This window comes from Carcharodon carcharias, chromosome 11 (assembly GCF_017639515.1).
Source record: "Carcharodon carcharias isolate sCarCar2 chromosome 11, sCarCar2.pri, whole genome shotgun sequence".
NCBI classification, from domain to species: Eukaryota; Metazoa; Chordata; class Chondrichthyes; order Lamniformes; family Lamnidae; genus Carcharodon; species Carcharodon carcharias.
Window position 1 is genome coordinate 53517326 of NC_054477.1, and position 14113 is coordinate 53531438.

The 14113-nt window shown below is 43.9% G+C and overlaps 1 protein-coding gene across 4 annotated transcripts in view; it reads left to right on the forward strand.

Annotated features, from left to right (window-relative positions):
• mipepa (mitochondrial intermediate peptidase a) overlaps positions 1–14113 on the forward strand; it is a 234065-nt gene that overhangs the window by 14702 nt on the left and 205250 nt on the right. For all 4 annotated transcript variants that reach the window (XM_041200012.1, XM_041200015.1, XM_041200016.1 and 1 more), the window contains exons 7-9: positions 3960–4116; positions 4196–4244; positions 8362–8422. In XM_041200012.1, the coding sequence (XP_041055946.1) occupies positions 3960–4116; positions 4196–4244; positions 8362–8422 (267 nt within the window). The remainder of the gene's footprint in view (positions 1–3959; positions 4117–4195; positions 4245–8361; positions 8423–14113) is intronic.

The following is a 14113-nucleotide window of genomic DNA, read 5'->3' on the forward strand; positions in this document are numbered from 1 at the left end:
ATATCAGAGATTGGGGAACCAACCTAGTGAGCCTTTAGTGTACCACCTCTCCAGTGCCACTATATCCTTTCTTAAATATGGAGACCAAAACTGCACACAGCACACCAGGTCTCACCAAATCCCTGCTCAATGTAATGTGACTTCCTTATTCTTGTTCTCCAATCCCCTTTGCCCCTTGCAATAAAAGTCAAGATACCATTTGCCTTACTAATTGCTTGCCGTGCCTGTATTGTGTTCCTTGTATGGGTCCACTCAAATCTCTCTGAACATCAACATCTCGAAGCTTCATGCAGTTAAAAAAATTCTTTTCTGTTCTTGCTGCTAGTGAATACCTCGCACTTCCTGACAGTATACTCTGCCACCTTGTTGCCCATTCGCTAAATCTGTCTCTATGGGAAGAATTTTCCCATGTGTGAGCGGGGGCAGGGCCCACTCGCCGACGCATAAAATAACGCGCGGTGATGTTGGGTGGGCGTCCTGACGTCACCGTGTGTCATTTAGATTGTCAGTTTAGTGGGGGTGTAGTCGCATCAACTGCGCACCCGCTGAACTGTCAAAGGCCTATTAGGGCCCTTAACAAAGTAATTAAAGCTGTTAATGCTGCCCGTCCAACCTTAAGGTTGGCGGGCAAGCTAAGAGCCCAGGCGGCCTAAGCATTTTTCATGAAACCTCGTCCACGGGCAGGATGAGATTTCATGAAGTGTTTTACAATGCAATAACAGTTTATACTTTTATTCTTTGACATGTCCCAGCTCATGTGATAGTCTCATATAAGGAGACATATTTTAAAAGTATTACAAACCTTACTTTCAAACTTTAGCACTGAAACCAATCTCCCTGAGGCACCTCCGTGCCTCGGGGAGATCTCTGCACTCTTTTGCGCACATGCACTAAAGAGCGCAGAGAACCTCTCAGGGAACCCTCCCCCGCCTGCACAGGGAACGCTCAGCGCTTCTGGGTGTGTGTCATACTGGGCGGGCATTAATTGGCCTGCCCACATAAAATGGTGGCACGCACCCGATCGGGAGTGCTCACGCCTGCTCGCCCCTGCACAACCCCACCTCCCCCCCTGCAGGCGGGTGGAAAATTCTCCCCTATCTCTTTGCAGCCTCTTTTTGTTCTTCTAGTAGCTTACATTTTCACATAGCTTTGTATCATAAGCAAACTATGTTAACATTACTCTTGGTGTGTTCGTTTTAATATAGTTTGGAATTACCTGAAGCCTCAGCACTGACCCTTGTGGCATTCTACTAGTTTTAGTCTGTCAGTTTGAAAATGCCCACTTATCCTTGCTCTCTGCTTCCTATCTGTTAATAAATCCTCCATTCATGTTAATATGACCTTTGCCCAACTCCATGAGCTCTGACTTAAATATTTATGAGTGAGGAGAATCAAGAAAGTTCACAGTTCCACTGAAATTTTATAAATTGCTTTGCAGAGCCACCCAGTGATCAGAGATTTCTTTATAATTTGAGACATTATATAAAGCTTACAGCACAAAAGCAGGCCATTCACGCCAGTTGGTCCGTGCTGCCATTTATTCTCCACCCAGGCCTCTTCCAATCCCTCCTTTATCTAAGTATATCAGTGTAAACTTTTATTCCTTTCTCCCTAATTTGCCCTTAAATGTATCTATGCTATTTGCCTGGTGTGGGAGAGAGTTTGATATTTTTATCCCTCTTTGGATATAAACTTTTTCTGGAATTTCCTATTGGTTTTACTGGTGACTATCTTATAGTAAGGCCCCCTGGCTTTGGTCTCCCCCACAAGTGGAAACATCATCTTATCTACCTTATCAACCCCTTTTCAATTTCGTTAAGCCTTTCATACCTCTAGTCATTGCCTGTGAGGGGTCAACCTTTCTCCATAATTTTTTTTCAGGTGCTTTGTAACCGTCTAATTTTCTTTGGAGTTTTTATGTAAATTTGATTAAATTGACGTTGCACTTCTCCCTTCTGGTCTTGGAAGTTGTTCTGTGTCACTAGAATAATTTCAAATTGCTGTATGCTAATTTGAAGCAATAAAGAAGCAATAAACTGGGGGTAAAAAAGGTGAAGAAACTGACAAAAGTTGCTGTTGGTTAAAATTATACTGCATGACTCTGCTTCTTAAATTTCGGCTGGGAGTTGCATACCCTGTGAGCAACTTTGCGATCCTGAAGCTGAGTGGATATTTTTCCTGGCTAAAGAGTATAGAGCTATGGGATCATAGTTTCTAGGGGTCAACCATTTAGGAGTCAGGATGAAGAGAAATTTCTGCATTTCAAGCTTTATGAATCTTTGGAACTCTCTACCCCTGACAGTTGTAGGTGCTTAGTCAGTGGGTATATTCTATAATCACATCTCCATGTGAGGCACTACACAACTTTGAATAAATCCTATTCGAGTGCCATCTACAGACATCATGACCAAAACCATATAAATGCAACCAGTTTCCATGGATACATTTAAAGTAGAAAATTCCTTGGGTAGATGTTGAGCCGGAACTTTTAAAATGGAAGTAGTAACAGATGTACCAATTTTAATACGTTGATTGTTTTGATAAAAGTATAAAATTTCAGTTGGTGCATGTGTGGAAATGCACCACTGTACCAATGATAATCCTGGCTGAATAAACGTATAATGGTTTACAATATGGCTCAGGTGATTGCTTAGATGAGGCCTGCTTGTTGACAGTTCCAAGGTGAACTTATGACCCTTTTCAAAAAAAACTCTGGCAGCCACCAAATACAGCAATGTCCTTCCATATTTTTAAAAATAGAAAAATCCAGTTTAAACAGATATGATTCAAACAATATTGAAGCAAAAACAGATGCAGGAGAGAGTAAGGCAACAGATCTAACAAGATCTGTCCAGCACAGATACGTTAGGCTAAATTGCCACTTTTTGTGCTATAAAGCTCTATGGCTCAATGCTAATCAAAACATCCAATTTTGTTGACTCCTGTAAACCATTATATGTTTGTTCAGCCATGGCTGCAAGCCATTCGTGCCATCTGAACATGTGAAGATCCCAGCTCAAAGCTACCTTCTAAAGTACACACAGTACCAGGATCTCAGCTGGTGGCTGCAAGTATCAAAATGAGTGACTCTTTTTTTTGTCATCAGTCTCGTCTCCCTTGTCCAGTTTTTGCTTCTCCATGGTCAGGTTATAATTCTTTGGTATCTGAAAGGAGGAAGGAATGGTTAAGTTGTAGTGAGGACGAGGTTGGGCGAGAGTGGGGGTATTGGGTTAGGGGGTGTTGTTGAGGGAAGTAAGAGGTGCATGTTCAGACCAATTTCAGGTTGTAAAGAAAGAGACTGATGGGGGAAGTGGTTTTTTTTTAATTCGTTGACAGGATGTGGGCATCGCTGGCCTGCATTCATTACTCAACCCTAATCGCCCTTGTTCAGAGGGCATTTAAGAGTCAACCATATTGCTGTGGGTCTGGAGACCAGGTAAGGACAGCAGATTTCCTGCCATGTGAGAAGGCAGATTAAGTATGAGCTTAAAAAAAACAAATTGCTGGAACTACTCAGGTCTGGCAGCGTCTGGACAAAAATACTTTTTTCACCCCCATTCCCCTTTTGTAAATAAACTGGTTCATGTCGGGATGCTGATAGCCTCCTAGCATCATATATTTGTAAGCAATCTTAAAAAGTGACACTTGGCTGACTATGTGACATAGAGAGTATTAGACTTGCACATATACAGGAGTTACTGATATCTTTATTTCCCTTAATGGAACTAAGGCAAGCTATACTACTGTGCTGCCATCTAGACTGAGATCTGCTAACAGCATTGACCTGCTTATCTGTAAAATGTAGTCCTTTGGTGCTTTTTTTTCACTATGCCATTGGGGAAGGGAGAAAATAAACATGTACTTGTATATGTGTATTGCAACAAGTTCTTTTTGTTGATCTTGGTGAATCATTTTTTTTTTCCCCAAATGTCTAAAATGTTCCTATATATGCCCTCTAGGTGCGCGAAGCTGCCTACAAGATCTTCCTGTACCCCAACCCTGAAATGCTACTCTGTTTGGACCAACTGTTGGCTTGTAGGAACCAACTGGCACATTTAGTTGGTTATGAGAGCTTTGCACACAGAGCATTAAAGGGCACAATGGCTAAGGACCCAGGTAAAGCACGCCATGGTTGTGGTGTTTTTATTTATAATATCAATGCTGCTTATTAGCTGGGATGTTATTCTTCTTTCAGAAACCGTGATGTATTTCCTCACAAAATTGTCGGAAAAGTTATCTAAAAGGTAGGTTTGTTCGCCCCTTTGTTACTATGGACTCTAGGTTTTATCTCTGTCTTTATTAGTACTTTGTCTTTAAGAATTGTATAACTGCACATGTTTAAGTTTGTCCTTCACACTTTCTCAAAACCAAAAATCTTGCAGCTGATTTGCTGATGTGCAAGGTTATAAAGTGTAAATTTCTTAGGAGAAAGTGAACGTGTAGGGAAATAACATATCTGCAGACTGAAGTACATTTATTTACAGAGCGCATTGTATGTAAAGCAGCATATACTCTGTGTACAGTGCTTAGATAGACTTCATTCCGAAGAGTTAAAATACCCTTCTTAGAACCTATTCCTTCCACAGTTTGTGTGGTTTTTTTTTTCATTCAGGTAGTTAGACTTATTTGTACGTTTTAAACCTTTTGTTAATTCCTGTATCTTTACCTGATTGAGTTTTAACAATATAACTAACTCTGTTTACTTGTTACCTTAAGGAACCTGACTGGCTTATTTCTTGCACATATTAAATTGACAATATCCCCACCTTTTTTAAATTCAAGCTCCATTATAACTAACAGTTCTAGGTGACTTCATCTAAAAGCAAGTAAGGTTCCACACTGCCATTAATGATATCCAGCTCTTAGTCACCAACATCTCACTTGATTCCTCTGCTGCCTCATTGATTTGTTTCACTGATCTGTCAAGCTGCTTTTCTGACGTCCAGTATTGGCTGAGAAGAAATTTCCTCCAATTAAATATTAGACCGGCCAAAACAATTGTTTTCAATTCTTCCTCTTCCTAGCCATGCACTCTAACGTTCTCTATGGCCATTTTCTGACACTGAGCCAGATTGTTTACAACCTTGCCATCCTATTTGACTCTGACCTGAGCTTCTGACCCTAGATTTTCTCGATCTCCAACACTCCATACTTCCATCTCTGTAACTTTTCCTGTCTCTGCCTCTTGCTTCAGTTCATCTTCTGCTGAACCCCTCATTTATGCCTTTGCTACCTCCAGACTCAATTATTGCAATGCTCTGCTGGCTGCCCTCCAAACTCTGTAGACTTGAATTATCCAAAACTCTTCTGTCTATATCCTAACACACACCAAGTTCCAGCCACTCATCATCCTTGTGCTCATTAGCTTAATCTGATAGCACCTTGATTTTAAAATTCTTATTGTTTTTCAAATCCCTTAATGATCTCTTCCCTCCCTATCTCTGTAACCTCTTCCAGCTCTATAACCCTGTGAAGTGGGAAAGATTTAAAGAAGCAATTCAAAATGTTCAACAAAAATATATCCTATTGAGAAACAATTTATCAAGAAATATCCATCCGTCGCTTACTATGGAGGTTAAGTATAATATTAGATTAAGAGTCTTATAATGTTGCCATGGATAGTAGCAAGTCTGAGGATTGGGACTGTTTCAGGAGCCAGCAAAGGAACACCAAAAAGTTGATAAATAAGGAGGGAAAGTGGAATGAGAGTAAACTAGCCAGTAATGTGAAAACAGATCATAACTTTTACGAATACATAAAAAGGATGAGAGTAGCTAACATAAATGTTGGTCCCTTTGAGGCAGAGACAGGAGAAATTATCACGAGGATTGAGGAAATGGCAAAGACATTGAAGAAATATTTTGTATAATAAGGATGAGGAAATTCAGGTAATTAATATCAGCAGGGGGAAAGTACTGGAGACACCTAAGGGACTAAAATCCTCAGGTCCTGGTGGCGTACACCCTTAGGTTCCTAAAGAAATAGGTGCAGAGATAGTGGATGCGCTGGTTATAATTTTTCAAAATTCCCTAGATTCTAGAATGGTCCCAGCGGATTGGAAGATAGTAAATGTAACACTGCTAGTCACAGGAGGAAAAGGGAAAGCTACAGGCCACTTAGTTTGACAGCTTTTGTTGCATAAAGAATGGAACCTATTATTGAGAGCACCTTAACAATGCACATAGAAAATCATTGTGTGATCAACCAAAGTCAACATGGTTTTATGAAAGGGAAATCATATTCAATTTATTAGAGTTCTTTGAGAAGGTAACTAGTAGGGTAGATGAAGGGGAACTTGTGGATGAATATACTTGAATTTCCAGAAGGCATTTGATAAAGTGCCATAAGAAGGATTAATATACAAGACGGGCATGTTTGGCAGCATGAGTGGACAATATGGTGAGAAGGCGTAAACCAATTTTTGGCAGTCGTGAAACCAGTTTGTGATCATCCACTCTGCCCTTCAGTGGCGGGTCATGTTTCTTGCTGACCAACGTCGGGAACTTAATTTTAATGCAGTTGCTGCATCTCATTATGCCTGCATGCTGGAATCATCCCCCCACTTCAAATTTACTTCCCATGTCGGCATGGCTTTGGAACAACGTGATTTATGAGTGTCTTTAAAAGGCGTGCGCTTCGCGAGTTTAACTTCAAGGGGAACTTGGAGGTGAACGCACACAGCCTTGCGCAACGCTCGTGAGGATCATCCATGGGACATCAAGGAAGAGGTGCTGTGCATTCGTGGGGGTGGTGGGGGGCACAGATAAGTCACTTTTTCCCATCTGGCTTTCAGTGCTGTGCCTGGGCAAGGGTTCCAGTGCAGGTAGGGGGCAACAAGACAGCACAGACTGATGGAAGTACACGAGCACATGCCGGGGAGCGCTAAAACATAAATATGTCGCCAAATGCCCTAGAATTTTTCAGCACTTGGATGCAGGCTGCAAATTAAATGCGTTTTAGGGGGCTCTCCCTCTCGACCTCTCCCTCCCTCTCGCCCTCTTCCTCCCCCTCACCCAGGCACCACCAGCCCCCCTCCTCTCTCGATCAGGCACCCCCCCCTCTCTCGCCCTGGTCCCCGCCCCCCCTCTCTCCTCCAACACCTCCCCCCTTCTCTCCTCCAACACCTCCCCCCTTCTCTCCTCCAACACCTCCCCCCTTCTCTCCTCCAACACCCCCCCCCTTCTCTCCTCCCACACCCCCCCTTCTCTCCTCCCACACCCCCCCTTCTCTCCTCCCACACCCCCCCTTCTCTCCTCCCACACCCCCCCTTCTCTCCTCCCACACCCCCCCTTCTCTCCTCCCACACCCCCCCCTTCTCTCCTCCCACACCCCCCCTTCTCTCCTCCCACACCCCCCCTTCTCTCCTCCAACACCCCCCCCGCCCTTCTGTCCTCCAACACCCCCCCCGCCCTTCTGTCCTCCAACACCCCCCCTCGCCCTTCTCTCCTCCAACACCCCCCCCGCCCTTCTCTCCTCCAACACCCCCCCCGCCCTTCTCTCCTCCAACACCCCCCCCCGCCCTTCTGTCCTCCAACACCCCCCCCGCCCTTCTGTCCTCCAACACCCCCCCCGCCCTTCTGTCCTCCAACACCCCCCCCGCCCTTCTGTCCTCCAACACCCCCCCCGCCCTTCTGTCCTCCAACACCCCCCCCGCCCTTCTGTCCTCCAACACCCCCCCCGCCCTTCTGTCCTCCAACACCCCCCCCGCCCTTCTGTCCTCCAACACCCCCCCCGCCCTTCTGTCCTCCAACACCCCCCCCGCCCTTCTGTCCTCCAACACCCCCCCCGCCCTTCTGTCCTCCAACACCCCCCCCGCCCTTCTGTCCTCCAACACCCCCCCCGCCCTTCTGTCCTCCAACACCCCCCCCGCCCTTCTGTCCTCCAACACCCCCCCCCCCCGCCCTTCTGTCCTCCAACACCCCCCCCGCCCTTCTGTCCTCCAACACCCCACCGCCCTTCTGTCCTCCAACACCCCCCCCGCCCTTCTGTCCTCCAACACCCCCCCCGCCCTTCTGTCCTCCAACACCCCCCCCGCCCTTCTGTCCTCCAACACCCCCCCCGCCCTTCTGTCCTCCAACACCCCCCCCGCCCTTCTGTCCTCCAACACCCCCCCGCCCTTCTGTCCTCCAACACCCCCCTCTCTAAAGCTAGCTCCTTGCCTAAGCTTTTGGTCACTCGGTGTCAATATTTGTTTGATAAAACACCTGTGCAGTGCAATGGGATATTTTACTACATTAAAAGTGCTACATAAGTGCAAATCGTTATGCTAGCATTGATTTTCATGTTTCTTGTTGTTTCACGTGTGTATATACAAACGTCTGGGTTCAATGGGACTTATATCAGATACCTTTTATTTTACAGAACTGAAAAAGATTTTTGTATGATGCAAGAAATGAAGAAAAAACTAAATCCAAAAAATTGTGTAAGTATTTTTCTCATTATCTAAATCAGTTTATTTGCGCTATGGTCTTCTTTGTTTATTCTTTTGATTGAGAAAAAAAACATTGGCGTAATATGCCCGTGGAATGTTCTGTAACCCCAAGATGCTGTTGGAGCATTTTTTTTTTTACCAGGAGCTACGCGGCCTAGAAACTGCTGGATAATTGAGGTGCTTGAAGAGACTCAAACGTAATTTTTAGGTCAGGATTTTCCCCTCTGTGATTTGGGGGTGGGGCCCGCTCACCGAGGAGAAAATGACGCGGGACGACATCAGGGGGCCCCCCCGACGTCATCTCAGTCCCTTTAAATATTCACGAAGGCGGGCGGACAGCGAAATCAGCTGTCCTCCCACCGACCTGTCAATGGCCAATTAAGGCCATTGACAGGCTAATTAACCTTATTAAACACGCTGCCCGGCCAACCTTAAGGCTGGCGAGCAGGCCAGGAGCCCCAGCAGGCTGCAGATTATTGATGAAACTTCATCCACTGGCGGGATGAACTTTCATGGCCGTTTTTAAAAAATTTAATAAATTTCGTGTATATTATTAACATGTTCCATCTCGTGTGACATTGTCATATGAGGGGGATATGTTTTATTTATCTATTTTTAGAGTTTACTTACCTCTCATGAATCTCCCTGAGACAGAACTTGGCTCAGGGAGCAGTGTGCTCTTTCACGCATGCGTAAAAGAGCGCACTTTGACAGATGGGGATTCCCTCCACCCCCTGCACAGGAAGCACATAGCGCTTCCTGTCGGGAAGGCCACTGTTCGTGCTTTACTTGGCCCGCCCGCTCAAAATGGAAGTGGGCCCCATTTCGGCGGCGGGGTTTGGCTGCCTGCCCGCCACCAAGCCAGTGGAGCCTGCCTGCCCATTGAGGTAAGAATTCTGCCCTTGGTGTTACCTCACTGGATTCCCACAGCTCAGATTGTTTGTTTATTCTGTGAGGCCATTCCTGACCTGGAAATATTATTTCATGCTAACATATCTCCTGTGATGTTGCTCAAGGTGAGCTGGATGATTCACTGTTACACAACTTTTTCTGTTCTGTGAAATCTAAATGGATAGCCTTCATTATTCTATAGATGTTTGTACATTCCTCCACCTTTTATATTTAGTTTTTCATCCCATCCCAACTTTAAAGCTGAAAATAGATTAGATGTTGTTCTAGTGAGTGGCTTGGAGGGGAACTTGCAGCTGGTGGTGTTCCCATATACCTGCTGCCCTTGTCCTTCTAGATGGTAGTGGTCGTCTGTTTGGAAGTTGCTCTGTAAGGAGGTTTGGCGAGTTCCTGCAGTGCATCTTGTAGATGGTACACACTGCTGTCACTGTGCATCGGTGATGGAGGTAGTGAATGTGTGGATGGGGTGCCAATCAAGCGGGCTGTTTTGTCCTGGATGGTGTCCATCTTCTCGAGTATTGTTGGAGCTGCACTCATCCAGGCAAGTGGGGAGTATTCAATCACACTCCTGACTTGTGCCTTGTAGATGGTGGACAGACTTTGGGGAATTAGGAGATGAGTTATTTGTCACAGGATTCCTGGCCTCTGACCTGTTATTGTAGCAACAGTATTTATATGGCTAGTCCAGTCCAGTTTCTGACCAATGGAAACCCCCCGGATGTTGTTGGTGCGGGATTCAGCAATGGTAATGTCATTGAGCATCATGGGGCGATGGTTAGATTCTCTCTTGTTGGAGATGGTCGTTGCCTGGCACTTATGTGGCCAAATGTTACTTGCCACTTGTCAGCCCAAGCCTGGATATCGTCCAGGTCTTGTTGCATTTGGACATGGAATACTTCAGTATCTGAGGAGTTGCGAATGGTGCAATCATCAGCCAACATCCCCACTTCTGATCTTATGATGGAAGGAAGATCATTGATGAAGATGGTTGAGCCTAGGACACTACCCTGAGGAACTCCTGCAGTGATGTCCTGGAACTGAGAGGATTGACCTCCAACAACCACAACCATCTTCCTTTGTGCTAGCTATCACTCAAGCCAGCAGAGAGTTTTCCCCCTGATTTCTATTAACTTCAGTTTTTCTAGGTCCTTGATGTCAAGTGTAGTCACTCTCATCTCACCTCTGGGGTTCAGCTCTTTTGTTCATGTTTGAACCAAGGCTGTAATGAGGTCAGGAGCTTAGTGGCTCTGGCGGAATCAAATTGAGCACCAGGGAGCAGGTTATTATTAAGCAAGTGCAATTTGATAGCACTGTTGATGATCCTTTCCATTTCTTTACTGATGATCGAGAGTAGACTTAAGGGGCAGCAATTGGCTGGCATGGATTTGTCCTGCTTTTTGTGTACAGGATGTACCTGGGCAATTTCCCACATTGCCAGGTAGATGCCAGTCTTGTAGCTGTCCTGGAAAAGCTTGGCTAGAGATGTGGTAAGTTCTGGAGCACAAGTCTTCAGTACTATTGCTGGAATATTATCAGGGCCCTTAGCCTTTACAGTATCCAGTGCCTTCAGCTGTTTCTTAATATTATGTGGAGTGAATTGAATTGGCTGAGGACTGGCATCTGTGATGCTGGGGACCCGCGGAGGAGGCCAAGATGGATCATCCACTCTGCACTTCTGGCTGAAGATTGTTGCCTTATCTTTTGCACTGATGTGCTGGGCTTCACCTGTCATAGAGGATGGGGATATTTGTGGAGCCTCCTCCTCCGATGAGTTGTTAATTGTCCAGCATCATTCATGACTGGATGTGGCAGGACTGCAGAGCTTAGATCTGATCTGTGGTTGCAGAATCGCTTAGCACAGTCTGTCGCTTTGCTGCTTATGTTGTTTGGCACACAAGTAGTCCTGTGTAGTTTCATTTTTGACACCTCATTTTTAGGTATGCCTGGTGCTGCTCCTGGCATGCTTTCCTGCACTCTTCATTGATTTAGATTCCTGAGGCAATGAGATTGCTTCTGAAGGAGGTGGGACCTGTACAAACCAAACAGCATGTACTTTAACAAGACCGGGACAAATACCCTTTGCAGTTTTGCTAGTATTGTTGAGAAGGGTCTAAATTAACTTGGCATGGGGATGGGACCCTAGAGTGTTTTTGAAGAAAGAGAAGAGAGGAGTTGGAAATGAAGGCAGAGAATTTGTATGTGTTTGGAAGGGAGAGGAAACAAAAGCTAGAAAGTAGACAGCAAGGATGTTTGGCAGTGCTAAATGGTATATACTTCAATGCAAGAAGTGTTGGAAATAAAGCAGATGACCTGAGAGCACTGATTGACAAGTGGGAGTATGACATTATAGCTATTACTGAGATATGGCTCAAAGGAGAGCAGGAGGAGCAGCTTAACATGGATAGCTACAGGCTTTTCAGATGAAATAGAGAGGGAATGAAAAAGTCATTATTGATTGAAGTAACAGTTACAACTGTCAGGAGGGATGATATGGCAGAAGAATCATTAAATGAGGCCACATGGGTTGAACTGAAAAACAAAAAAGGAGCAATCATTACTGGGAGCGTACTATTGACCCCCAAACAGTGGGGATGAGAAGAATGCATATGCAGGCTAATCTCTGAGAAGTGCAAAAGCAATAGAGCATTAATAATAGTGGGTGATATCAGCTAGCATGGAATTAGTGTGAAAGGCATAAATGCAGCAGAATTCCTAAAATGCATTCAAGAGAACCTTTTTAGCCAGTATGAAGCAAACCCAATAGAGGTGGTTCGGAACATAGCTTTAGTGAATGAAGCTGAGCAGGTGGAAGGGATATCAGTTGGGTGCACTTTGCTCTTGCTCATTCTGTGTTGCATGTATGCCATCTGTTTTTTTGGGTCAGACTTCTGCATAAACATCCAGGATATGTGTTGGAAGCATGTAAAAGGCTTGCTATAATCAATTAAGGTCCTCCTTATTGTAAGACTGTGTTAAGCAAAGCTGCCCCAATGCTTGACACACCGCATGATAAATTTGGTAATGTGTGGTGCCAACAGACAGCAATGAAACTGAAGTGTTATTTAAAGGATTCATCTTCAATGTAAGTTAGTTGCTGATTTTGTTATTTAAGTTCTGGAAGGTTTTTTTTAAGCCTTCTTTCAGCTTTCTACAACTAAATTCTAAGTTCTGACAGCAATCTTTTACTGGTGTTGAACTGCTTTTGACTACCATCAGTTTTATTGTATTCGTGGATGATCTGGTAGCACTGCCTTTGGGGTGGAGGAGAAAAGGGAGTCGTGAAGAGAACATAAGAGGGTAGGAGAAGTGGGAAGGAGAGGATATGCACACGAGGCTGCATCCACATCCTGTCTTCCAGCTTGGTTCACTGAGCTGCATTGTGTGAACTGTCCTTCCTAAAATTTTGTAAAATTGCTACATTGGATCTCTGTTAATCCACAGTTTCAATTCTAAATCAATCAAAACTTGCATTTTATCTCAAAAGGATCTAGTGTCAGGAGTCATTTTAAGGAATAAAGGATGGGTGGGATTTTTAAAAAGTTCAGAGCAAAAGCCTTTAATGGATGCTATATCACTCACTTCCTGAGTTTTGCAAGTTTCCCTTTGCACCAGAAAGTTAGCACCTGTCTAATATTACATCCTACTTTCTTGACTGGGGTAAGTGAAATTTCAGAAAAAATGTTGTCAACATTTTCATGAGTCCTTAGAACAACTCTGTTGAATATGACAACTAGTATGATGAATCTGCCACCGAACAGTGAACCTCACTCAAGTGTTTAAGAAAGCGAGACTAAATGTGCAACTTGGGGATAGATTATATTACCTCCAAGGTACATATGTTTGTAACTCAGTTTATTGACCATTAAAGGTATTGCATCTTGTCGTGTATCTAGTCTCTTACGGGTTTTTATCATAATTGTAGATTCCATGCTTTGTGTGTATTGGAAAATCACCAAATATATAATGGCGAAATACCAAGGACTACTTCAGATTATTGTTTAGTGCATATTGAATCAAGTGAGTTTCAAACTATGTAGCAATCTACAAATGAAGTTGAATCCTAGAAAGCTGAAAAAAGAAATCCAATATATTCTAAATTGAGCAGTAACCTGTAAACAGGATTAGAAGCTGTTTCACTCACAAGTATGACTACTCAAGTAAATCAGTAGGATCTGTAAATAGCCAAATTTTTAAGACCAACAAAGACAGGAACGTTGGTTGCATGGCTGAGGCTTGTGCCTGGAATCATTTGTAGGTCAAAATAAGAGCGGAATTTAAGTCAAATCAAAACTACTACATTAAATGCCAAATACCTGCCAGTGTTGAGCTTGCCGTTTCAAAGGTTACTGTTCCTCTAGATTGTGAATAATGTCCACTCATATGCATAGCTCATGGATGATTAGGGCAAAAACAGTAACTTTTATAAGCATTCAGATGAAAGAACGCCCTGAAATGTTAACTTTATTTCTCTCTCCAGCTGCCTGAGCTACTTAGTATTTGTAGCATTTACTGTTTTTATTTCAGATTTCTAGCATCCACAGTATTTTGCTTTTGCAACTTTTGTTATGGTGTGTTATCTGCCTTATCTGTTGCTGTTGATATAACTGAACTATCCTAACCTGTTATGCTTTTGTCATTCGTGTAAGCTGTGTTCACAGATATGAAGATTCACTTTCAGTAGAGTGATGTCTGTCAAGCGAAGCCACCCTTTGTTAAAGGATTACTTTCTCTTTCTTTAAATGTCCTTGACAAACCCTTGGCAGATAAAGCACT